This window comes from Saccostrea cucullata, unplaced genomic scaffold (genome assembly GCF_032062105.1).
Source record: "Saccostrea cucullata isolate Sc308-1 unplaced genomic scaffold, CSIRO_AGI_Scuc_v1 ctg142, whole genome shotgun sequence".
Lineage (NCBI taxonomy): Eukaryota > Metazoa > Mollusca > Bivalvia > Ostreida > Ostreidae > Saccostrea > Saccostrea cuccullata.
The window spans coordinates 699,155-726,192 of record NW_026939327.1 but is presented as its reverse complement, the minus strand read 5'-3'; the positions used below and the strand labels follow the sequence as shown (position 1 = coordinate 726,192).

The 27,038-nt window shown below is 31.4% G+C and overlaps 1 protein-coding gene and 1 long non-coding RNA gene across 2 annotated transcripts; one reads left to right on the top strand and one right to left on the bottom strand.

Moving 5' to 3' along the window:
• Positions 1 to 1,591: 1,591 nt before the first annotated feature.
• Positions 1,592 to 22,633, bottom strand: LOC134252886 (uncharacterized). Its single transcript, XR_009989035.1, has 3 exons — positions 22,563 to 22,633; positions 3,718 to 3,880; positions 1,592 to 1,867 (listed from the first exon to the last, which is right to left on the bottom strand). It is a non-coding gene; the product is annotated as an uncharacterized LOC134252886 (long non-coding RNA).
• A 432-nt stretch (positions 22,634 to 23,065) lies between these two features.
• On the top strand, positions 23,066 to 27,038 carry LOC134252880 (hillarin-like). Its single transcript, XM_062735424.1, has 2 exons — positions 23,066 to 24,001; positions 26,897 to 27,038. Exon 1 carries the CDS (start codon positions 23,156 to 23,158, stop codon positions 23,831 to 23,833), a length of 678 nt encoding a protein of 225 aa, XP_062591408.1. The 5' UTR covers positions 23,066 to 23,155; the 3' UTR covers positions 23,834 to 24,001; positions 26,897 to 27,038.

Sequence of the window (27,038 nt, the reverse complement as noted above, 5' to 3'; positions counted from 1 at the left end):
TTTAAGGGATTTCCAGACCCTTTCGCATTGAATAGACTGAAGACGTACATGTACTTTGCAAAAAGGACATTGGTAAAACTTTGGTGTCCCTAAAGCATCCCTTGTCAACCTTTCACACTTTCCGTCGGCCATTCGATCAGACAAACACAGTAATTCTTAGACAAATTTTTCATATAATGAAAAAAAGGTGAAGATACCGAAAAGTGATCGATCTTATAAAAACTTTATACAAAACAAATCTGTCCAAAGGACACAAATACGGACCCCGGAAATTTCAGAGGTGAGATCAGATGCACGAGGAGGAGTAATCAATTTCGGTATAAAACTATGTCCTAACAACTGAAATATATCAGACAAAATCCGTCTGAACGATAAGTGGCATTTGCAAATGAGTCATTATAACGAACTGAATTTGCAAAATGCTGACTTGAAACGCAATTGAAATCACTACGAAACGATTTTCTTCGACAGATTCCTGTCTTATTTTTGATTGAATTGTTATCAAAATATGTATGAAATTAGTCGGAAGACATAAAATAAGATACATATGTCATACCAATTGTTAAGAGGAAATGCACACTCCCCAATGGGTCCCGATCCCATCTATGATGTTTCGACAGTCCGTGTTTGCTCTACTCCTATTTTGTATTGTTTAATTGAATTCTGAGCTTGAATACTGTTCGTTATCTCCATACCCTAAAACCTTGAAAATAAGCCGCGACTTATTTTTAGTTTTGGTAAGAAAGTGGGGGCTAATTTTCAAAACCGTCTTACTTTCAGATCGCGGCTTATTATCAGTACAAAAAAACTGGTGAGCGACGAGAGCATAATCACGACTTCTTATCAATACAATAAATCGTAATTGATATTTTGAGAACTACTTGTTTCACAGTTTTTAAAAATAAAATATCCAGGTAAACTTCTGTAAGAGTTAAGTGCTCCATTGTCTTTAATTCCCTTTTTTAAACAGTGAGCTTTTAGCAATGACGACTGCTAGACGTACTCCTACTCCAAGAAAAAGTTAAAATAGAAAATTTAAGCTTAGGGTTGAGCTTTGAAAAAAGAAACACCTAAATTTTACCTAAATGACATTATCATGACTGGCTTCTTTTCAAAACAGGCTTATTTTCGAGTAATTGTCAATGCAAGAAATAGGTGGCTTATTTTCAAAACTGGCTTAAAAACATAAATAAGTAGAGCTGGTACTTGAAAAGCTGCTTGAAGTAATTCCGTTTGTTTGATGATCATATTATCTTCTGTGGTCAGTTAACATCCAAATATGAAAGAGATATAGCAGGGTCTGTGATGTCTTTTTAATTATACCTACTTTAAAATTAGAATAAGATTTTAAAACATTGATAAAGTAGATGCAAGTACGGTAAGTTTCTTTTGCATAGAACTTGCCATTTTTCTTGTAAAAACCCAATCTTCTAAGAGGAAAATATAAAAAATCCTTCCGTTTGTTTCATATCATTTATTTGTTTCAACAAAAGGTATAAAAGTAGGAACTTTGGTAAGAAAAATACTGCTCAACAGCGGAATACTCAAATATCATAAAAATGTCGAGCCAGCTCGACAAATTTCTGTACAAATATTTTTCTAAAATAAAAAATGTACAGCAACAAACAACATAACACAATAATAAATTAAAGATTTAAAGCGCCAAGCATAGTAACGAAAGTCGAACAGGCTTTCAACATCACTTTTGAAGAACACGTTGGAGGACATTTTGAAGAGTAGCACACTCTCTTTGGCACAGGTTCACAAGACTGGCGTTACAAGCTTATAAACTGTAGGCGTTATAACCTTCTTTAGAAGCTATGATACTACTTCTTCTTTGCATTATCTCACTGCAAAACGTCCCAACCTTAAAAAAAAGAAAGTCAAACTTGAATTTAAAATGTCATCGGAAACATAATATCACTTAAGGTGAAATGAAAATCTTATCAAGTAAACACATTTAACTGGTTTCGTAGAGTAACTTCTGAATTTGATGTAAAAAAGACGCAAACAGTCATTTGCTGCTACGGGTGAAATGTCAATTTCATTTACAAATGTGGCAGGTAAATAAAGATTCCCTTAATAAATGCCAAGGTTACGATGTGCGGGGGTGATGACGAGAATTTGTCCACTATGTCAACAAAGACTGACTATTTGAAGGGTTATTGAGTAAACGGCTTGTACGCCCTGGAATGTCGCTTTATGGACACTCTGAGAGGTTAACATCTTTTCAGTTAGGGTTACTTCAACAAAGTCATTAGTTAATCCGAAATTCAATAAATCGTGTTTATATCCTTCTTGAGTGAGAGACAATAATTTTCCTTTCATCATTTGTTTGCTATTATTATGAGAGCACATCGATTTCATTGCAAGATTGAATACATAAAGCAGAAATACACGTAAGAATCTTGTGTGGTTTGACGTAGAAATTAAAATTCATTTCGTCACTTCATTGGTTTTCATTCAAGAGAATAGGGAGGCATTGAATTAAACATTCATGCCATTCTAAGAAGAATTTAGAAACTTCCTGCAAATCCTTTCCATTCCCGATAATAATTTGTATTAAATCTAACCAAAATAGATACATGTACATGTAAATAAATAAAAAAAAAACCAAAGTAAAAATAAGTTTTGAATTTTCTATAATTTTTAACGCTGACAGACAGGTTTTTGCTGAATTAATATTTATCATTAGAACTCTTCAATTCCAACATCGGCAATATTTCCGCAGTTAGCATCAGGATAAATGGAGATATGTCTTCATATTGATAAAAATTAATTTATAATATATTGTTTCAAGTGAAACTTTTTTTGGGATATTTTGATAACGTTATTATATTGGAAAAGATATATGTTGTGATAAATAGCAAAGGCGTGTTTTTTTTTTTACACAAAGCAAATTTATTAGGGATAAATGAAATATAAATTATGTAGAGTATTTTTAAATTTTCAGCTTCTTACAAATTCTTTCAGTAATAAATGCATCAATTAACAAAACATAATTAACTGGAAAAAATACATCATTTTATTATTCTATATCATTGGAATGTATCCATTTGATACTTGATACTCAGACATATGAATAACATCTTTAAACTGTAACTTTAATCATGTGATTTCTTTTTTAAAAATTCAAAATCAAAAATCTTAATGAGCGTGTCATGAGCAATGACATAAAGTTAACAATCGTTATCTTTTACAGTAAGATAGACAGAGGAGGGAATATTCCTACTTGTTATAAGTAGATTTAAAGATTATCCAATAAAAATATAATTGAATTTAACATGTTGTAAATATTAGTGTAATACAGATTTTAAGAGATATTTGTATTTTGTGATACTAGTATATATTTTATTGAAAAAATTACCTACAAGACGCACACAAATAACATTCTATTAAACAGCAAATTATTTGAACATAACATGAAAAAGATTATTTAAGATTATTATCTAAGGATACTATCTTTTTAGGACATTATTGGGTATTTTTAACCATGACTTAAACGAAGTGATATTCAATCTATATTGCATCATAAGGCGAAATTGTAAAAATACGATTATTTCGTTTTCAATAAAAAAAAAATGAAATTTATGAAACACTGCTTTTGATATTTAAATATTGAAATAAAAAATTCATCTGAAATGAAGTACAAAACTCTTTTTTATTAACCTCAGTTGGAAAAGTAATTAGTAAAGATGTTAAGTATACAATACACACCATTTTTTCCAAACACGACGAAATTCCTTGGCATCTTTCATTAAGTTCAGCAAATATTTCTTTTGATTTGGAACTTGTTCACTTATCTTTGTTTCTTGTAATTTAGATTTGTTGTCCTTCACACTTCTTTTGTAGGTTGGTCTGTCTCCTCTTGCGATACAGACTTCAGAACAAAAAATATCAATAAAGCAGCAAGAAATTCTGAAACCCTCATGTCTTTTGATAGCTTTCAGTTTTTTCCAGGATTTTGACATTACAGCAAGCTGCATGCAAGCAATAATAATGAGTGTCAATTTCCAAGATTTCATCACTTTCTTGTAATTAATAATTTGCCCGATCTGTGGAGTTCACAAGTTGAATTTAGTTATATTCACAATATTCTCTATTTATACTCACAAGAAGACATTTTTGGTTGGAATGACCTTATTTGGTGAAGTAGGTGGAGCCTACGATAGCCTGTCTAATTTGCATTGGAGAACAAATACATTAAACGATTTGCTCTTTATTATGTTTCAGATCGATTCCTCTTATCAGACATGATTAAATAATATAATATCAAATGAATCAAAATTCAATATTACAATAAATTTCTATTAATTCCAGAGTCGAAAGAACCAAAGTAGCTGCCAGAAATAGAAAGGAACCAAATTTTATATAATACATTGATACTACTGTTATCCCCCACCAAGGATTTTATTCGTCCTTCGACGAGGTATTCCAAATATTGCGGGGGAGTAGAAAGATTTAAAGATTTACGATGCCTATATTGAAAGGGATTAAGGGACCAGTAATTCATTTAAAAGCGGTTATCTTTAGCCGATGTATTAAACTGGGTGTTTCCCAATGTTTATGCATCTAATCATTTTTGTTTATTTCTGATTATATATAGATATATATCTTTAGTTTCATGAAACAAACTCGACTTCGTTTTTAAAATTGTCATTAGTTACTAAAAGGTTGCCTTCTTTTTCTATTTAAAAATGATTTTGAGTGTATTTAAACTTGTGATTGCACCGATTGCACTTCTTGAACGCGTCGAGAGATAATATAACAAGTTTTATGAGGTAACGCGACAACATGTGATACAGACTGGAGATCAATTGCGCGGCTATAAATCTAATCCTATCCAACAATCAAATATTGAAGCAAACCACAGCAATGTTTAAACGCTAAAAACGTTTTATATAAGATTGCCGGATTGGCTTTTTCGATTTAAAATTGAATATATTGAAACTTATGACCAGGTATGTCCATATAATTTTATTCAAGGTTCCTACCATGTAAACGTTGCAAATAAAACAAAACATATATTCGCTTACAAAGATATACCCGGTATACAGGTCAATTATTATTATTTTTTATGTTTTAATTAATGTTAAATCGTGATATTTTTATGCAATGCATTTACAAAGATTAATTTAAATTCGTATATTGTTTTGGATGTTTTTTGTTGTTTGTTTTATTAATATACATAAAAATCTTCTGAAATTTGAAAAAAAATCAACAATATCAAATTCGAATCCATCTGGATTTCGTATTTTTATTCAAATAGTAACGCAATTTAAACCATTATACTTCTTTTTTTAATTACAAAAATAGTTTTAAAACATATATTTTTACATATAAACCATAAAAAGAATCGACGGATTATACTTGAAAGAGAAGAAAAATGTCCTTTTAAAAACTTATTTTTCTTGTAAGTTATAATCATTAGGCTACGCAGTTAGTAAGAGTACATAAATACACAAGGTTATTATAGTACCAGCTGGCTAGACGTATAGCAATGTAGATTATTCGTATTGCAGGCTTATTATCACAGACAATTAAATTTTACAAGAAAAAAGAAACATGAATCAATTCCATTTCCCCCCTTATTTTAACTACTTCTAGCAGTCCCCTTTCGAATAAAGATCTTCAAATTAAATTTAAGTTATGTTTATTTATAATGCATATCATAAAAATTAATCATCCATTCCATTCAAATTATTAAATTTTTCAAATCACACTTTGATTTTAAATTCCTTCTTACGTTACATCTACTGAATGTGATATTGTTTTTCCGAGCCTATCCTCGACTGAAAAAAATCAGAAAGGTCCTTACAAAGAAAATGATAATGAAGAAGCCAATTAATGTGCAACCAAACCTCTTTTTTTAAAGCCGATAAAAATATGAGCTTCTGTGAAAGAGAAACTTCAGACACATTGTGCTACAAAATGTGCTATAACAAATATTTTAAAATCCACAAACACTCTTTAAAAAATCAAAAAGCAATTTTTGTGGTATATCAAAAGGTTTGATTTTTTCAACGCTTTATACAGTCTTTCCTCACAACTAAAAGTCATTTTTGACATCATGGACAACTATCATACATATACAAATAAACAAGAAGTCAACACAAAGTCTGCCAAATCTGTTTCATATTTGAATGTTTTACTGACTATAGACGATGATTGACAACTAACTATTAAATTGTACGCAAAACAGGACGACTTTAGCTTTTCCATCGTCAAGACACTCAAGAACCTACTCTGAGTACGATCAAAGTTTAAACTGAAGCAGACTTTTGACAAATAAGTTGATGTTACAAGGATTGAAATAACTCCACACAGAATCAGCATATCGTTAGCTCTGTGATCGACAAAACGACGCTATTAATGAATAAAATCGATCGTGTTTTGAGGGACATGTTTTATATCGATTATAAGGTCTTTTTAGCACTTTATTAGACTTCAGGCTGCCTCATCAGCATACCCCGGTATATGGCTTACGGCGGTTGTGACCTGTAAAAAGGGTATGAATTTTTCTATGTTCCTGATCTTACCTCTGGAATTTCCATTGGTCAGTGTTTTATGCCCTGTTCACAGATTTGAATTATTTGTACATATTTTTGAGATCGATTATTGTTCCTTTTTTGTTTTACCTTTTCTTTTTCGATTGCAAGTCATATTTATTTATCTATATTTTTAAGGATCTTTCAAATTGTATGATATGGAAGTTTTTAAAAGAAACTTTACAATCTTTAAATTCAATATATTTCAGTACAAGTGAACTGGTTTGAATTATCTGGCTTTATTTAACAGAATAGATAGAAAGTCTATACCTAATCCTCTAGTTTATCGCTTAATTCCATGTAAATAAAGACTTGCCATATCGATATTAGCATGGAGATTTGTGATATTTTTAAATACACAATATATTTTTAGTAAAGAATATTAAAAAACTTCATTATAATTCTTTTTAGCTTAAATATTCATTATTTATACTTTAAGCTTGCTTGTGCAATAAATGAGAAACAGAAATTTTTAATTACTTGCAATATTCGGTTTTGAGGATGTGAAATTTAAAATGTACTTAGTAACTCAATGAAATAGTTAAAAGCTAAAATGAAACCAGAGTTTATTTTACAATAAAACTTTTAAACATTGCTTTATTGTATAGGAAATTCAGAGAACCTATGTTGTTAGTTACTGTATTTTTCTTTACATACTAATTGATACATGTAGGCCGTTGTATTATACCAAATTTGATATCAGATTACTCTGTTTACCTGATTAGTACATGTTCATATCATAATGGCTCAAGGCGAGTGTGACTGGTTGACAGGGGATACATTGCCTTCCTAGGGACCCGAGGTAATCTGGACTTTCCAAGGAATCTGTTTTATACATAAATAAATATTTTTAAAGACTTTTCATGAAAATGATAAGAGACAAAATTACAAAATTTTGCACTGTTTAACTCTTTCTAGAAACAACTCCGCTGATGATTTAAATCATTAAAAAACCAATATTTTTTTTAGAAAGAAATTATTTTCCTTATAGTTTATAATATTAATTATATTGTTTACAAAACGTGTTTGATTATGATTGATCTAATGGATAAATTAACATTAAGTCATGAAATGGTTTTTATTCTATTCATATCATTGCAAATGCTTCTTTTTGTTATGTTTGCAATCATAGTACGTAGACAAAGATTTGATGCCAAGTCTAGGACATTTAGACTTAGGGAAGGCAAAGCTTGCCGACAATGTCATCAGTGAAAATTTTATTTATTCTGTTGATAAGCCACCGAATTTGTAAGTGTCGTATCTAAAGCCAGAACAGGTCAACACAAGAGAATACGAGTGGGAGGAACTCTAAATACACATAAAGTATTGAACCCTGTATTTTGTTTTATAAACAACTGGTTTAGATAGTTTTTTTCATCAGCCTGAATGAAGAAGCCAGAACAAATATCTAAAGGTTAACTCGGATTTCTTTAAAAAATAAACAAACTCTTAATTCAAAAACCCAATTCTAAATTAGGAAACTAAAAGAAAATCAATCAAAAACATCAAATGAATTCATTTAGAATTACTTAATTAAAACAATTCTTATACCCTTTTCCTAAAACTTTAAGGAAAGCATAAGAAAAACTTTCACCACCCTTACATATTTGCATCCAACTAACAAATGTAATGTGTGTCGACAGTTCGCATGCTTCTGTTCACTTTTGACATATTGCATTTGTAAAGATTGTTCTTTGCTTTTTTAACAAAACAATCTTCCTCAAAATAAAAAAGATTTAAGTGAAACCAGATAAAAAGATCTTTAAGGGTAAATCTATGGGGCAAGCAATTTATGATACAAACTTGGAAATTATTTATCCTTTTATAAAAGATGCCATTCAGGGAGTGATATTTCAATAAAAAAATGTTTTTGTGGTGGATAGGGAACGTCAATATGTGGTTTAGTTTAAACAAAATTTTCAAAAATTTCCTTTCCCAAATAATTCGCTAGAACTAATGAATTCACAGAATTTTGACAACATTCAATTGACGCAACTATGTAGGAACGTTAATGTTGGTCTTGAAAATAAATTATCCTTGAGCAAAGTTGAATGACTTCAAGATAAATTTAATCCTCTTTTCATTTCATTGTATTTCGATATAATGAATGGCAATGTACCCCAAGTCAGAGCAGATAATACATTCACTGGGCTACAAGATTCGATTCAAAAAGGTCATATAATCAATAACATTGATGTTGTTCATTGCATCATTTGTAATTCTGCCTTACTTTACACGACCTTTATAATTATTAAAAATACACCATTGAAATCCGGGGAGGGGGTACATGTCTCATGCAAAAGAAAAAAAAGAAAAAAAAGAAATAAATAAAAAGAAAAAAAAAGAACTTATACTCCCTAGATCTCCTACCAAAAGACTGTGCTTGTTTTTTGTTAAAAGCTGGCAAAAACAAATAACATAACGTAGAAGTGAAATATGTCATTTATTAAAGAAAATAATGAAAGAAAAATTATGCACAAATTTTGTTTCATAAGAAATAAATATTTATGAAGACGCAGTATTAGAGCCTATTTTTTTTAAAGAAAGAAATGGGCATCAAGGAATAAACAAAAACTAAAACATGATTTAAAGAATTGAATCTCTGAAAGATAATATGTATCTAAAATCAAAAATTCAATTGAAGAATTTAATGTACCGTATATGAAAATTTTGCAAATCGTTACATTATCCTAGTTGTAGAATGCTCGCGTCCCTACGATGTAAAAATAAATAACGACTATACTTTCGCTAAGCAGCTGCAATAGAGATCTTTCGTTTGAGACCTTCAAAAGCGACGTTTGTGTCGTGGTTGTCGTTGGCACGATAAAGAACTCCGACTGCTCAATTCCCAGAGTGCAAAGTATAGGTTTAAATTTGAAGCCCTTTACCAGCATACGGTACGTCTCTATAAAAATAAAATAAATCCTCGATTTTGGCCGTAAACAACATACAATGAACTAATAATTTAGCATTGTGAAGTTTTAAAAATGCCACTGATCAATGATTTTCCTTTGTGAATTTATTTCTATCCATTCACAATATATTTGAAATACATACTTCATTGTAAAAACCAATTCATTAAAAGCGTGTTCCTTCATAGCGTACTTTTTATTTAATATTTCTTTCCATACAAAACCAACAGATTTTGACTTTTCGGGCTTCTATGAAGAAAGAAGGGTTCTTTTCATTTATTTAATTACTAGTAACCTCCGATTTTTCCCAGCATAAAAAAATTGTTGAACGAAAATTTGCTAAATAAAATATCTTTGAGGAAAATTATAAAAATATTAAAATACCCCTAGTGCATCATAACCAAGAGAGTTCTGCAGTACAGATTCAGAACAAATATACTCTATCTTGGAAAGTACCAAATTTGAAAAGTACATGCAGTCACGTTTTGCAGCACGTGGACGAATAATTTAAACGTAAGAAATGTATTGAACTTCCTTTTTCTGCAGGCGTGTATCTTGATGTACTACAAATGTTTTTCTTCAGAGTTGATATAGAGTGTAGTTTAACCGATAAACTTGTTGATCATGACCTATCTGGAGCTATGTTTATTACACAATATCAATCTTTACATTATATAATCATAAATTAACAGTGTCAAATTTGTTTCATATAACGATGGCAGTTTCAAGTTCTGAATGTCATAACTAAGAAAGAGACTAGGACGTTTTTCTTATATGAATTTTTTGTCTTGAGCCCATACTTTTACAGCAAAGTAGGGACTGGCCTTCATTACCTGTAATAAAAAGCTTAAAGTGATCAAAATGATGTTTATGAATTTAACGTGATAAAAACCTAAATAAATATAAACCCCCCCCCCCAAAAAAAAGAAGAAAAAATTAAGAAATTTGAAACAGGTAATTCAACAGAAATACTTGTGCACATAGAAATTATTCTTTATACTTGGTATTGTGAAATTTTTAGAAAAAATATGTACTGGCATGTTAATATGAATATATTGTTTAGCAATTCATTGTAAATTCTGTATAAAATTTTAAAGATAAAATTGATTTTCATACAATAAGATATAAATCTTTTTAAATAGCTTATCTGTTAACATATTATTTGATTTTTTTTAATTTTAAAAAAGTCAACAAAATGTTATTTTTATATTTGAACATATTCAAGTTAACGCAAACATGCCATTATTGTTTAAAAATCGAGATGAACATGTAATGAATGTAGTTTCTGAAAAGGAAGGTTATGATGTATAAAACGTATTTCTAGTATAGTTTTCACGTTTTATGGTTTATTCAACTTTAAACACAACCATTCCCTACGATAAAATAAAGTCCAGGCTTTTTGATATCATTGACAGCTGCTCTTTCAATAAAAATGCAACTCGTAAATTTACTTATCTTGTCATTGGTCATTTGCAAAATTATTGATTGTACACACAAGTACTGTGAAGTTGACATCAAAAAGATGTTTGAATTTCTAATTGATAATATCTATGTGGTTTTTGGAGAACAGGTCTCCCAACAATATATTGGAATTCCCATGTGTACCGATTGCGCCCCGTTATTAGCAGACCTATTTTTATATTCATATGAAGCAGAATTTCTCCAAAGTCTTATACATGAAAAGAAGAAAACACTTGCTGTGGCCTTCAACTCGACATTTCGATATTTCGACGACGTATTGTCAATTAGCATTGGTAATTTTCATTCTTATGTCGATACAGTATATCCTGGTGAGCTCGAGATTTAAGATACCTCAGAGTCTGACTCAACTGTTTCATATTTGGATATTTTACTAGGAAAATACGTTAATAGTAACCTAAGAACCAAGCTCTATGATAAGCATTTTATTATTTAATGAAACATATGGAGATAACGAACAGTACTCAAGATCAGAAATCAATAAAACAATACAAAATAGGAGCAGGGTAAACACGGACCTCCAAAACCTCAGAGGTGGGTTCAGGTGCAATAGAGGAATGGGCATCCCCTGCCAAATGTTCTCACACACCGTGTACTCCTTGTCATGATCGGAAAATAACGCAAAAAATCCGTCCTCAATTCAGTGTATTTAAGGAATGTTTTAAAGTTTTTGTGAGTTATTGGTGTGTAAATCACACAGACGTGTCACTTAGGCATATTTCAAGAAGCTGGTTACCTGCAAGTCTGTGTGATTTGCATACCAATACTTCACACTAAACTCAAAAACATTTCTTTTATTTACATTTTGAAGGAACCACAACATACGTAATATTTGAATTTAGCCTCATTGTGACGTCATTTTAGCGCCAAATTCTCCATGTATATTTCTACGTGTGAGTATACACGAAAATGGTATTAAAATCAATTTGAAATTTGGTTTAGTAGAAAAACTATAATTATAAATAATTGACTAACAATTAGTATGAAAAACGTCAGTCAGCATTTGACTCAATGATAAATTGTATTGCTGACAAGTTATTGTATCAACCATAGACCCTACGAAATGATGGTTTTAAAAGAGTCTGCTGATATTCTTGTTTCATCAACTTGTTTGTCAATAATTTACCTCGTTTTAGAAATTGTTCGTACGTAGAGCATGCTCTTGCCTATGGAATCAACTGAGATATATAAATTCCGTATTCATGTGATGAAGGTATAAGGAAGTTGAAGATTGAAAACTTAGTCATCACGTTTATCGTAGAGCTTGATTGTTAGATTACCATTGACGTCTTTTTCAAGTAAAATATCCAAATATGAAACACATGTGTCAGACGCTGTGGTATCTTTTATATCAAGCTCACCAGGATATATCGCATCGACATAAGAATAGAAATTACCATTGTAAGTTTTGGTATCTTAGCATATCAATTCAGCCATGAGAGATTACTCTTAAATTTATTATTTTATTAAACAACATTCAAATTGAAATTAAAACCTTTATGTGCATAGAATTGCTATTTTATGCAACTCAATATTATTCAAGATTCTTTGAAGTCTTAAAACAATATTGTAAAAAAAGTTGATAATTGTAAACCATTAAAATTTTTTTAGATAAATTGAAGTAAACAGAGGAACTAAACATATTGTTCTTTTTACATCTTGAAATATATTTGTTGATCAATCTTCAGTTAAGAAATACACAACTGGTGCTTTTATTTATTTGTTAGTTTCTTTAAAATAGTTATCAAATTTGACAAGTTACCCTGTAAAATATGATCATATATGATGATGAACTTTGAAGAAATATCAGAGGTAAGTTCACGTAACTCTGTGATATCAGAGACATTTTTATGAGCATTTTCAATTACTGAAAGGCTGTATTTTATAACCTTAATACTACTTTAAGATTATAAATCAGCTGTCTATAATGATATAAAAATTAATTTCTTGTACGTATCAGGCATACCGTACTAAGTAAGTATAGTATTCTGTAATGTACTGATCCCGCTTGAATTCAATTTTTTAATTCTCACCTTAAAATAAGTGCTATTTTTTATTTTCTTGCAACTCATGTAAATTCAGAAAGCGATAGAATAAATTTAACATTGTTCGCTGATGTTTTAAGGACAGCGATCAATTTGGAAATGAAAAAATACACATTTTTCGCATTTTACAACTTAAAGCGATGAATAGTGTTTATTGTCGAATCAAATGCAGTACATATGAATTAATTACATCAGAGATGTTATAAAAATAAAAATTACAGATAATTGTTCTCTGTATTTACTTTTCCAATAGTCATAGAGATATTTCATCAGAGAGGAGTGCACCAAGGTTAAGTGGGGTTAAAAAGAAATGCGTAGAAGCAGGAAGGAATTGTTTTTTATGTGCCATAAAATTAAACAGCACTTCACATGCATCTTCAAGACGATATTTTGTTCCTAATTTAGTGATTCATATGAAAATAAATTTGAAACACGGTTACGCAAAATACATTCCCACAAAAATTTTTTTTAACAAAAATCAGAAGAAAACATTTTATTGTTATTTTTTGCATGCAGATTAAATTCTGATTTAATGTGACTGGGTTTAAGGATTTCTATATTCTCCTTCTTAATCCTGATTTAGACTTTTAGATATATCATAGCATTTCGTTTTTTATGTTTCATGTAGAATTCTGTTGATATATACTTCATGTTTAATTTGATTCGATGGATTAGTCCCAATACATTTAAGGCATCTCTTTTGTAATCTAAATGGATACCGCATGTAGTTACTAAGTGAATAAAACAAATTATATGTATCCAAGTTTTCATTTCTACGTGACTAATGTAACGTCTGCTGAAATCTGTCAGACATTAAGTTAACCCTACCGCGCCCAGTGATAGATAAAATTTATCACTGAAAGTCAATTTGTATTATAAAAGAATTTTTACTTTGCATACATAAGTGAAAAACAGAAGTTTAATACCTAATCCCCCAGTCTTTCATCATATTTAATGGGTTAACATCGGTTATAATATCGTTCCTTCTCACATTTTCGTCAAATCAAAAATATAATGTACCAACTCAATATTTGATTTACAGAAAGGATAAAAAAGTAATGTATTATCACATTTTTTTTCTTCAAATAAAACAGTCAAAGATGGTATATTTAATCTATTTTCGGCTATGATGAAAATTATAAAGATTTCCCGCTAGTGATGAATATTCTTTGATATTAAATCTGTTGATAAAAAAGCTTGAGAAAAAGAGTTATCTATCTTTTCTTGAGCATCTAAGCCTCTAATGATAAGCAATACAAAATAGAAGAACCAGCTTTGTATTTTCTACTTGAAAGTTGATCACCTAATATATATTCTAAGATAAAAAAATATACGCATCCAGAACTTCGTAGAGAAGTGAATCTTTACAAATAGTGATACATTTTTAAACTTTTCTTTAACAATTATAATAGTACTAAAAGTATAGTTTTCAACATGCTCAATGCAGAATATTATAGATGACCTTAAATTTCACATCATGCTAGAAAGCATTGTTATCTGATGCTAGGTTTTAAAGATATTCGATTTTTCTAGAACTTTTATTTTTTTTTTTTAACTTTTATGGAGTTAAAATGTTTTTATAGACTTAATTGAACACCGAGATTCCTGAAATAAAAAAAATGTTACAGGAATATATTTTCATATCAAAAAGTTGATGAAACTAAACGAATAGACTCGTTTGAACTCATAATTTTGCAACATTTATGGTCGATACATTGACTTATTGAGCAAATAGACCCATCATTAAATGAAATGCGAAATGACGTTTTGATACTTATTTTTCGACAATTATTTAAACTTTGGATTGTTCAAGGAGTTTTCCGTGTTTTCCGATCATGACAAGAAGCACACGGCGGTTATGTACTGTTGGCAGGTGATGGTCATTCCTCTAAGGTCCTTGATCTCACCTCTGATGTTTTTGGGGGTCCATATGTTTGCTCTGCCTCGATTTGTTTTGTACTGTTTTGATGGACTTTCAGCTTGAATACTGTTCGTTTTCATATATCCATCATATATTCATATTAATGTGCCATTCTGTAACAGCCAGAGACACCAATATTAACCATAGGTCGGATACTACTACTCGTACAATGTATGTAATAGAATGATATGCAATAACTAGTAAAACATAAAATCATCTAAGATAATCTATTTATTCCAGTTGCAATGCTACTGTTTTATAATAGATTTGACTACGGAATATTCCGTTTAGCTGATCACATATAGCGGATGATTACTTCTCAAGACATCCGATTCAAGTTAATCCCGTGAATTGTCCAAGGTTTGTTATATGCTAGGTTCACATGTTTTTAAAGCTTATATTTTTTTTAAAAGAAATCAATCACCGTGTGTCATCATCAGGACAATCCATTTGACTTTTCATCAGATATTTAGTGTTCGATCTAAAGAACAAAACTCACATTGACCCAAGAGCAGTGCTATATTAGAATTCACTGTGATAAAAGTACGTTTTTATAGGACAGATCACCAGCATTCTATACTGACGGCGTAGCCTGTTCTAATAACTACCACCCAGATCTGACGGCGACGTCAAGATTTCTTACAGATAAATCCAGTAACAAGAATCCTACATGATACAGGCAGAAGAATTGTTTTGAGGTAGAACAATAACCGCATTTTTAAAAGATGATGACTTCTGCACTGTTGCACACCTAACAAATCACGATTTAAGGCTTTGTAGTATGCACACGTCAGGATATTTTATTGCTATACTTGTAAAGTACCATAGCTAAGGTCACAAGTTGAAAGTATGTACGTACTTTTCACTATTTATGTTACACACTACTACGTAGTAAATAAATGTACTTTTAATCTAATAAGAATTTTTTTTCAAACTTTTTGTCAGGTATTCCCATAAAATGTAAAACATGGTTATGACGAAGTACCAGGGACTAAAATTTGTTTTTCACTTTCTGTAATATTTTGATGGTCTTTTAATATCAAAATCGCTTGTAAGAGAAATTCAATGCAAATACATCTATAGAACGTTCTAACTTAATATCAATTTCAACAACTTTCTTTCAGAGATCTTTTTTATGAAGTTTTACTGTGTAAAATATTTCATTTAAAATCGGTTTCCTACTCCCAACCTTATATTGCTTATCGATCAAATCATTAAATCCCAGCACTAAAAATGTAAAGAAAAGGTTAGAAAAAGATCTTTAAAACTCCTAAAATTCAGATATCGAATTTGAGCAGTTTAGTTTTTTCCCTTTTTTCTGTTTCTCAATTTTTTAAAGGTTTGTCTCCACTTCATCTATGATAAAAACGCTGATACAGACCTTATATTATGTAATTCACATAAAGCAGTAAGACCAATATAATACTATTTTTATGTATTACAAATAAAATGTGTGTCAAATAAACTATTTTCCCATACCCTGAAAGAAAAATTTAATTATCAAATTAAGAAGGCTCATTACACCACTTTTTGATGACGTACTACACAAAAAAAATAAACCTCCTTTGTGTCGACCGGTTTGCTCAGGGGACGAGTTGTATAGGTACCTCTATAATATGACCCTGACCTTTAAAACGCTTTAAAAATAGATGAAACATTCGGATTCATTATGCATAAACCAAGAAGAATTGCTTTTAGGCAGAAACAAAAGAAAGCAACTGTCAAATCTTCGCCAAACAAGTAATGTCAATTTCATAGCTATGCATGCAGTGAACGCTATCAATCACAGACATGGATGTATGGAGGAAATTCGAGTTAAAATCTACAACCTTGTTGAAATTAAAATTTTATTTGATTGCGCTATTTACTGTGTTGGTGTTAATTTATATATTTGTTTTATTGATTTAAATGTATACTCTGGCAATTTAAAGCTTTATTCTGAATTTTAGATGTAATGTCAAACGTTCCATAGTGTTTTGAGTCTTGGCTAATTAGGAAAGATAACTCTTGAAAGTGAACTTTTTATACCAAATATTTTTTAAATTGGATTTTTCATTTCGTTTAAACTTTCTTCATTCAATTTGACACAAGTAAGTCATTGAAATACATCCCTTGTCTCTTCAGAACACATTTTTAAAATGTTTTATGCATAGATTAAAAAGATAATGACATTAATTGTTTTCTGGGAGAAAATTATTTTTTCTAATTAAATTATTATTAGGTATTATGAGGTATTTTCACTATGTGTACTTGTCTTAAGAAGATGCCCATCATTTGACACTGAAAGTTCTGAAATTCTGTGAATAATAAACCTGAAATAAAACATTTAACTAAAATAAACAAAAACTAAAAAATTCTATAAAAAATATTTATGATATCAATACCCCGATCTGGATATTTGACATCAACATTATAAGTGGTGCTGTATTGAAATCTAAAATAAACTGTGGACGTAATGAGCCACCTTAAATAATCAGCAATTAACTTCAAATCTTATTCAAATTAAAAAAAAAACACCCAAAAACGTGTATAATCCGTCTTAAGAGCGATTTCAGTCATTTTGACTACGATCCTTCAGGTTCATCGATCATGGCGCATTTTTTAATATTTAAAATTTCAGTATGTGTGGTAACCACACTGCTCAACGCGTTATCGGCTACTCGGTTGTTATCGGACACTCGGTTGATAACAATTTTTGACAGGTTAGTAAATTATTTTAAATAAACTGTGTTAAAATAGAAACAGAGAATAGTCATTGTGCTTTTTGTAAACAGAAATGAATACGGATACAAAATAAAGCCTCGATACGTACTAGTATAGCATTTGTTAGCCTTTGGAAGGCTTTTAAAGTCAAATTTGTTATATTTTGCAAGTTTTTCTCCAATTGTCATTGCTGTAAATAGCCTTTTTTCTTCAAAATCCTTGTTTACCTTGCGTTAATGATTGTCCACAAGAAGACTTCCTCAGAATCTTGCAAATATGTAATTAAAGGGAAAAAATTGCCGAGTTTAACTTTCAGTATGTTATCGGAAATACGGTTGAATAATGCACTTTGTTATCGGATAACTCGGTTTTGGTTATCGGAAACAAAGGTTGTCATAAATTAAGGAAAAACGCAAGGAAACGACAGAAATCCGTAAGAAATCTAAATATTTAAAATGGCTGGCTCGAAATTCTAATTTTTGGCTATAATATGCCTCTTTAAGAATATGTAACTTTTAAAAATTGTGTTTTTTGGCATTTCTCACTGAAATCTGCATTGACCTGTTTGAAAATATGGTACAAGTTTTAAATTTCATTACAAGGTACCGAGGTCCCCTGTGTGGCGCAGTGGTTAGAGTGTCTTCTCTAGAGTCGCCAAGTAAGGAGTCGATCCCACAGTGGGACGTCGCAGTAGGTGCTAGCACAAAAGAGATCCCTGACTGCTCAATGGCCCTATAGGTGCTGAGTATATGACAAATTTTGAAGCTCTCCGCCAGCAAGTGATGGCGTCTCCAAACGTAGGAGGGCGTTAAACAACATACAATCAAGTTGCTGAACGCATGGCGAAGAAACAGTTGCTACCCATTTTGATCGACTTAGGTCAGTCGCCGCTGAGTTTCAAACTCGCAACCTTTCGAACACAAATACATTTATCAGTTTGTACATACAAAACAATTTAAACTCAAGGGTGGTCAGGTGAATTTCCAAAACGGTAGTTAGACCAAAATATATGACATAAAATTCAAAGTTTTTGACTTTAAATTTCTTTTTTTTTAAATCGTAAATACGGATCTCTAAAACATCGGAGGTTGTTAAATCCTGCAGTGTGCTCAAATTCAATGTGTTGCTTGCGCTAATGCTCAGATGGAGGGGGGGGGGCTGACATGGATTTTGCATTGCTATGGGGTGTTTATACTGAAGCAAAAAATCTCTAAACACCCCCCCCCATTGTAATTGAAAACGCAAATACATTTTTTTTTCTGAACCATGCACGCTTTTTGTTAAATGATAGTCTCTTTAATCTACTACATGTACATATCCATATTACATTGTATAAAAAAGAATTAAGAATTATTATTTTTCTTCAATGTTGACAGCTGTCTGATTGACACAAGATCACATGATCAAGTATTTAAAAAGTCCTATAAACTGGGTGATTCTATTTTAAGCTTTTAAAAATATGTTAACGTTCTTCTGCGGAGCAACATAAGTCCTGACGTCACATCCACATGAACCACAGGCACTTGTTTCATATACAGGGCATCCCTTCTTAAGCCATACCTGCTATATATGTGTAACTGTGACGTGATAATACGATAACATTACTGGACAAAAAAAATAATTCCCCAGGGATCATGGGGGAAATTGAACTTGTTTTTTTTTTCTCAGAATAACGTAATACATGTAAACTATATTGGAAGACTGAAGCAAAATTGTTATCATTAATTAAACATGATAATTTACGTTTGAAACTGCCTGAAGCAGTTTCCAAGAGGTTATCTTGAATGGAAAACAAGAGAAATGGTTGAGCAGATGAGTAGTCCTATAATAAATTTATAATTATTCATGAGTAGTTCTATAATAAATTTATAATTATTAATCTTATTTATATACATTTATATCAAAACAAACTTTTACGTTTGCTATTTTCAAGGATTGGCAGATTATAATGGAATTTTCCAATCTATTTATGAAGCTAAAGGAAACTTTTTAACCTGAGTTTCCGATAACATACACCCGTCAAAAACCGAAGTATCCGGCAACATCAACCGAGTTGACGATAACATGTTTTCAACTAACGAGACATTTTAAAAGACTGTTTACTAACCTTTAAGGATTTTTAATCTCAGGTTGCTGATCTAAAGGTATCTAATTGTCCATAGAATAAATAGATCAGTTTGTTTAATAGAATAAACTAATTTTGAACTCTACAGAAGTTAAAATGTGATGACATAGTCCGAAATTTTTGTAAAATATCATTTGAAAGAGCTGTAGATCTTTTGAAAGAGAGTGATTTGGTTTGTGCTTTGTGCTGCTGAAAGTATCATCAATTATCTGTCATAGATCACAAACTTTATTTGCTGAAATACAAATTTATCGTTTATATATGAAATTTAAAATTACCCACATTTTCTAAACATTGCTTTTCTTGCACCGAGTGTCCGATAACAACCGAGTTGCCGATAACGCGTTGAGTAGTGTGGTAACTGTATAATTAAAATACAATTAAAATTTCAGTGTTCGGTGCCGTGAAATCATAAGCATGAAGTAAGAATGATTTTTTGAAACCCTTGCCTTTCAAAATTAAAAAGACAAATTAAGGTGGCTCATTACGTCCACAGTTTATTTTAGATTTCAATACAGCACCACTTATAATGTTGATGTCAAATATCCAGATGGGGGTATTGATATCATAAATATTTTTTATAGAATTTTTTAGTTTTTGTTTATTTTAGTTAAATGTTTTATTTCAGGTTTATTATTCACAGAATTTCAGAACTTTCAGTGTCAAATGATGGGCATCTTCTTAAGACAAGTACACACAGTGAAAATACCTCATAATACCTGATAATAATTTAATTAGAAAAAATAATTTTCTCCCAGAAAACAATTAATGTCATTATCTTTTTAATCTATGCATAAAACATTTTAAAAATGTGTTCTGAAGAGACAAGGGATGTATTTCAATGACTTACTTGTGTCAAATTGAATGAAGAAAGTTTAAACGAAATGAAAAATCCAATTTAAAAAATATTTGGTATAAAAAGTTCACTTTCAAGAGTTATCTTTCCTAATTAGCCAAGACTCAAAACACTATGGAACGTTTGACATTACATCTAAAATTCAGAATAAAGCTTTAAATTGCCAGAGTATACATTTAAATCAATAAAACAAATATATAAATTAACACCAACACAGTAAATAGCGCAATCAAATAAAATTTTAAAACAAGGTTGTAGATTTTAACTCGAATTTCCTCCATACATACATGTCTGTGATTGATAGAGTTCACTGCATGCATATCTATGAAATTGACATTACTTGTTTGGCGAAGATTTGACAGTTGCTTTCTTTTGTTTCTGCCTAAAAGCAATTCTTCTTGGTTTATGCATAATGAATCCGCTACTTTGTTTTCACTGTTTACAACACCGCATGTTTCATCTATTTTTAAAGCGTTTTAAAGGCCAGGGTCATATTATAGTGGTACCTATACAACTCGTCCCCTGAGCAAACCGGTCGACACAAAGGAGGTTTATTTTTTTGTGTAGTACGTCATCAAAAAGTGGTGTAATGAGCCTCCTTAAGTTAAAGAACCATCCGGAGCACTTTTGCAGTGATACAAAGGTCAAGGCCGAGTGGACTGGAATTCATCATTCATTTTAATTGCAAACATTACATATGCTCAATATATGGACTAACTTCTTAAATGCCTTGATCAAGTTAAAAGGTCATGAGGGTAGTAGCCATGGAAACAATGATCCACCTCAAACCGCTGTAAAGAAGATAGTTGGAATATTTCTGCTTGTAATACGTACTACCAGATGTAAAAGAGTTTTTTTTTTGCATTGATCTGGTATCGATGCCTTCTAGATCCAGACAAAAGAAAAGTTAAAAGGTCATGAGAGTAGTAGCCATGGAAACCATGAACAGAGAAATAAGACAACAATACTAGTACTAGTATAAGCAAAATATCTAATACACACCTCAACTAGATGCAGAACTATAGCATTCTCGTTTTATCATTTTTGACTATAACTAGAACAGATCCCGTAATGCAAATATGGTGCAATTTACCGTGCATGATTTTCTGTTCTGGTTGACGAGAATTTCTCCACTTATCAGCAATTGTTTATCAACTACCTTTCAATCCCTAATTCTGAATTTTTTTTTACCATGAATTCGTATATTTTATTCACCTCCTAACCGTTTACAGTCATCTCTAGAGACTAATGAACTCGATCGCTTGTTTTGGAATTATCTGCCACCCGATATCGAAAAAAAATTAAAACAAATGGGTTTATTTGTCTGTAGAAATGACTATTAAGCTCTATGAGGTGAATACAACCAACCGTTTGGTAAAAATTATGTCCAGAATTAGGGAGTAAAATGTAGTAAGTTGATCAATGGTTGAAAGTAAAGAAATGCCCCCTTACCAAAACTCTTGCGCCGTAAATTCCATCATACTTGTATGACCGGATCTGTAACGTAATTGGCCTAAGATTAAAACGACGTCGCTACAGCCCTGCAGCTTATACTTCTACATACAAACAGACAGACGAACAGATAAACAGGAACCAAGTTAAGTACGTGATGTTCGGAAATTTATTCTTCTGAATCATATTTGTATTTTTTAATTTATCTTTCTTTTTAAACGATGAATATATGGAAAAGCATTGAAGCATTTATTTCCTCAGAAGTACGTTGCAAAATGAATTTCAGTTGGAAGTTCTTTTGAAAAGCGAGTGCTTGATAATTAATACTGCTTATATAAGTTTTTGTCAAAATGGAATTCTGCAAAATATAATCATTCCTCGTTACTGCATAATGAAATTAATTGATAAATAAATTAAGGTGAATCCAGTAGTATACATTGAATATACTAGTACCTGTGATAGCTTTTCTTTGTATGAGACAGAGCGGGAACGCAAGAAATAACAAATCAAACAAAATTTACCTCAGGAATATACAGCAATGTTTCATTGCTTGCGATTTCGTTCTTCAGCCAGTCGGAAACTGAGCGCGCAATCTTCTGCCTACAATTAAAAAAAAGTACATCAAATCATCAAAGAATGAAAGAGTAATATCCGTAATTACCATTTCTTGTTCTTAAATTGCATATCTTTTCGCAAAGACCTTGGCTACTTGTCGGTTTCTAATTGATCACGTATTAAAATTTTCCATCTGTGCCTCTGTCTTCAGGAGAAATTTTATGAGCTTTTGCACATTTGTAGGGATGTTTACTCATCGGGGAACCATAAGATAGATGCAAAGCGATCAACCTTGATTGAATTTGATTATTATTCTTTGAATAAAAATGCCTCATGATGAGATTCCTAGTTTTCTTTATTTATAGCATCTCGACAACCACATCGCTGGAATAACGCACGGTTCTCATTGGTGAATAATATCACTGCTTTGTAGGAAGTTGCCATAGTATTTAATGCGACAACGCTAAGCAGATTTCCATCAGAATTTCGCTTCCGCATTTCGCTGTGCTTCGTTCTTCGGCAAAATATTTTTCTACGACTGATCGGAGTGAGAATCAGGATGAGTTGCGACCCTCAGCCAGAAATGCCCGAGGGGTATCTTGGGCCCCAGGAGCGATTTAATGAACTTGGACTTAGTGTTCTGTCCCATACGGACCCGGTTGTCGTTGCTAGGGACAATCATTTTGAACTTAAGCTAAAAAACCGTGGACCTGTTAAGATAACACACCAACTACAGTTCTGCAAGGATGAAAGGGACTTCTCGGAATATGTCTTCACTCAGATCAAAGATGGTAATATTACCTTTCTGATTCATTTTCCTCAACCAGGCTGGTACAAGTTACAAATTTACGCTCTTCCACAGTCCGATCCCAGCAAGTCCTTGCCTAATGTTTACAACTATCTTCTACATTGCACGAAAGCATTAAATCCCGCATTTCCATTTCCGAAACAGTATGTTCAGTGGAAAGAAGGATGTTACCTTTACGAGCCTTTGAATCTCTGCGAGTCTACAAGATTAACTCATGTCAAATGGCGGGTATTGGTACCTCATGCAAAACAAGTAGCAGTGGTGGTTGACGAGGAATGGAACCATCTAGAAAACAAAGGAGGTCCCATTTTCGAAGGAACATTTAATCTGAATCAATATCGAGGAAAGGACAAAAAAGTTACGCTCAACGCAAGCTTCGGGGAGGATGAAAGCAAATATGCCACTTTGTTAGAGTATCATATTAAGTAGACGTTTTATAGATACTATAGGGAAAAACAATTTACATATTCAAAAGTACGTGTTTGCTTTTTATATATATATATATCTAGACTGATACATTCATTTGGTGTGCAGTGACTTGAAAAGCTAGCGAAAATCACCTGAAGCACGACAAAAGGCTGCTACATTTTTTTTACGGTAAGAATTCAGAAACAACTACTGGAGTTCAAGAGTTTCTCAATAGCACATTATCAAAATTGAGTACGGTATCTTCTTTCGATTTCTGAATTGTCTCGGATATAACCCTTTGTATAATCATGTAATATGTCCAGAGCTAGTGATATTTCTTATCAATCTGTTTTCAGTGTTTTAGCATTAGTGAGGTTGGCATGTTTTATATTAAAGATTTTCATGGTATTATTTGCATGTGTTTTAACTTATTTACCGTCCCATTCGAGATTTTTTCACTTATTTAGAGATATCACCATAGAGTAAAGTACTCCATATTTAAATCATGGCTGTTGAGAAGTGAGGAATCTTTACCCTACCAAAGCCTTTAATGAGGGGGGACTCTTTTTTTAATTGCTTCCTATTTTTATCGACTTTGGTCAGAGCACGGTGGAGATTCGAACCTCACGACCTTCCGATCACTGAGAAAGCGATTTACATAAAAAGGGATATACCATAAAAAATGTGCTGTTTTAAAGATGCTATTTTTATAGTCATTTATTCAATTAAATTCTGATTACTTGTAATTTATTAAATGAAAGTTACAGTCAGAGAGAGATATGCAGAAAAAGCATATACGTTAATTATACAATTGAAATGAATGAAAAATACATATTTGGATGCATTCCAACTAAAAAAAGATAAAAATGTTTAATTTACAAAAAATAACAACTTCTCCAAGCTTTAAAATAATGTTTGTATCATAAAATTAATTTTCTTAATGGAGAGCATTAAATTCTTATAACATATAACATTCCGAAAACAATACGGATCACAACCTGATTTATTTAATTTTATGATATAAACACGCACACAACAAAATGAAAACATTCCTTCTTTAGGATATCACCGCGCCCTAGCGGAGTAATCTGGTCGTTCTATAAAGGTGCACTTTATCTTAAATTTTCAAAACAATTTGAACCCTTCAATTTTAGCTCTCCAGGAAAATGATTACTCCTCAAAGGTGTGTAATAACATTTTATAAGTCAGATTTTTAAATGTTTAAAGAATGTATGAATGAAATATCGCAGGCAGAATATTTTGCCGTTCAAAGTGTGTTTTGGTATTTTCAAAACATTAAAAACCATCGAGTGCAATCAGTTGTGATAACACAAATCTGATCCACCTCAAACCGCAATAAAAAAGATAGTTGGAATATTTCTGTTTGTAATACGTACTACCAGATGTAAAAGATATTTTTTTGCATTGATCTGGTATCGATGCCTTCTAGATCCAGACAAATGAAAAGAGATCAATTTCTTGATTACCTCTCTGAGAAGAGATACAGCTTTTCAAACCACCAATCTTTTATCATGTGTAAATATAAATTTAACATCTTATGAAAATGGAAGAGCGCCGCAAGAGGCCATTCATCTGTTTTACAATCTTTCGAGCAGATCTTGGAAAATATACAACCTCCCTTCATCCACGTCAAACTTTAAGATAAAATATTACTTTCAAATGTTAAATGGCTTAAGACAGATCACAAAAATCTGGGAAATACGCTAGACAAATTAACCATATCTTATCCCATCCTGGCAGGGTACAAGCTGGCGATCTGATCATTAATTGGGGTGTTATTTTTAGGATCCATGTAAAAACTTAATTTAAATTAACAAAAATGTACATGTTTGTATAAACCAGCTCCAAATTTGGCGCGGAAATCTGAATGCTGCATTGCTATCCTTGATTCATGTCATTAGCCACAAGAAATTTGCTGTCACTCGATCTCAGGTTGATTCGCTTCCTAGAACCCTGTTTTTTGCTGAGATACCTGATTTTATCAATAAAGGAACTGTGTAGGGTATACTACCAGGAAGCGCTGATGTTTTCTTCGGAGAACAGCAAAAATGTCAAAACAATTACATCACGCTGAAAGGAAAATAGTAATGAAGTCGGGTAAAAAGTACACAAACAACTATTTGCTTCAGTTCCATGATGTTTTAATGTGGTCTCCTTGCGTCATGGAAAAGCGGCATGGAAATCGCTGATAGCGTCAATCTCTTGTTGGCAAAATAGCAAACAAAACGTAACGTCCTTCTTTCTTGAACGATATGCAAGTTTAATAATCAATCACTTTTCTCTGAGTGAACGTGTTTCCAGAAAGATAAGATGCTACTTTTTTTTTTTCATTTTGAATGTTATAACCTTGTTGCATCAGCCATAACCTGTCAATTTCACTTTCATTTTAACATGCCAACATTTTTGTCATACCAAATAAAGCATGCAAAAAGATAAACGTATTGTGAAGTAAAAATTTCTATATGCATTAATTCAATCACATTGAGAATTATTTCCGAATTATTGTAAACAATTATTACATTTTTTTTTAGAAACAGCAATATATATTTTAAACGTTTTAGAAACAGTAATGTAAATGTTATACGTTTTAATAAAAGCATGAGATACAAAGAGTGATTGACATAAAACACGAGGCAAATTAAATAAAATTGCGGACTAAGGAAGAAACTACTACTACAGGTCCCTAATGTCAGTTCCTGATATATATAATGATTTATCAAAACACCCATCGTATGAAGACCAGCGAACAACATCGTGGCAATGAATCAAATGTGTTTGTTCAATTACCACAACACTAAAAACTCTTCAGTAGTAGGCGTTCTTTGTAGCACATGTTCAATCGTTCTAATCATTGAGTTCATGGGTGTGTTAATTTTTAAAAATTTAACCAGACCATCACATTTTTCCCCTTGAGATACTGATCAAAAATAGGCTATCTATATTAATCTCATTTATCATAACTGTCTGAAATATCTTTGCATCCATGCACTATCCATTCTTTAAAACTATTATAAAATTTTTAACCTAAAAAGTAATCAGTTTAATTTTTTTTATGTTTTCCAGATTCCTGTACCTGCAGCAAATACTGGTTGGTTTGGCTTCTCAGCTTTCTACCGAGTCACTTAAGTTTCATTCGCTAACACTTTTCGAGATATGTACATACATGTTTAAATGTAAATAGTTGCTTAATAAAGAAAAAAATATA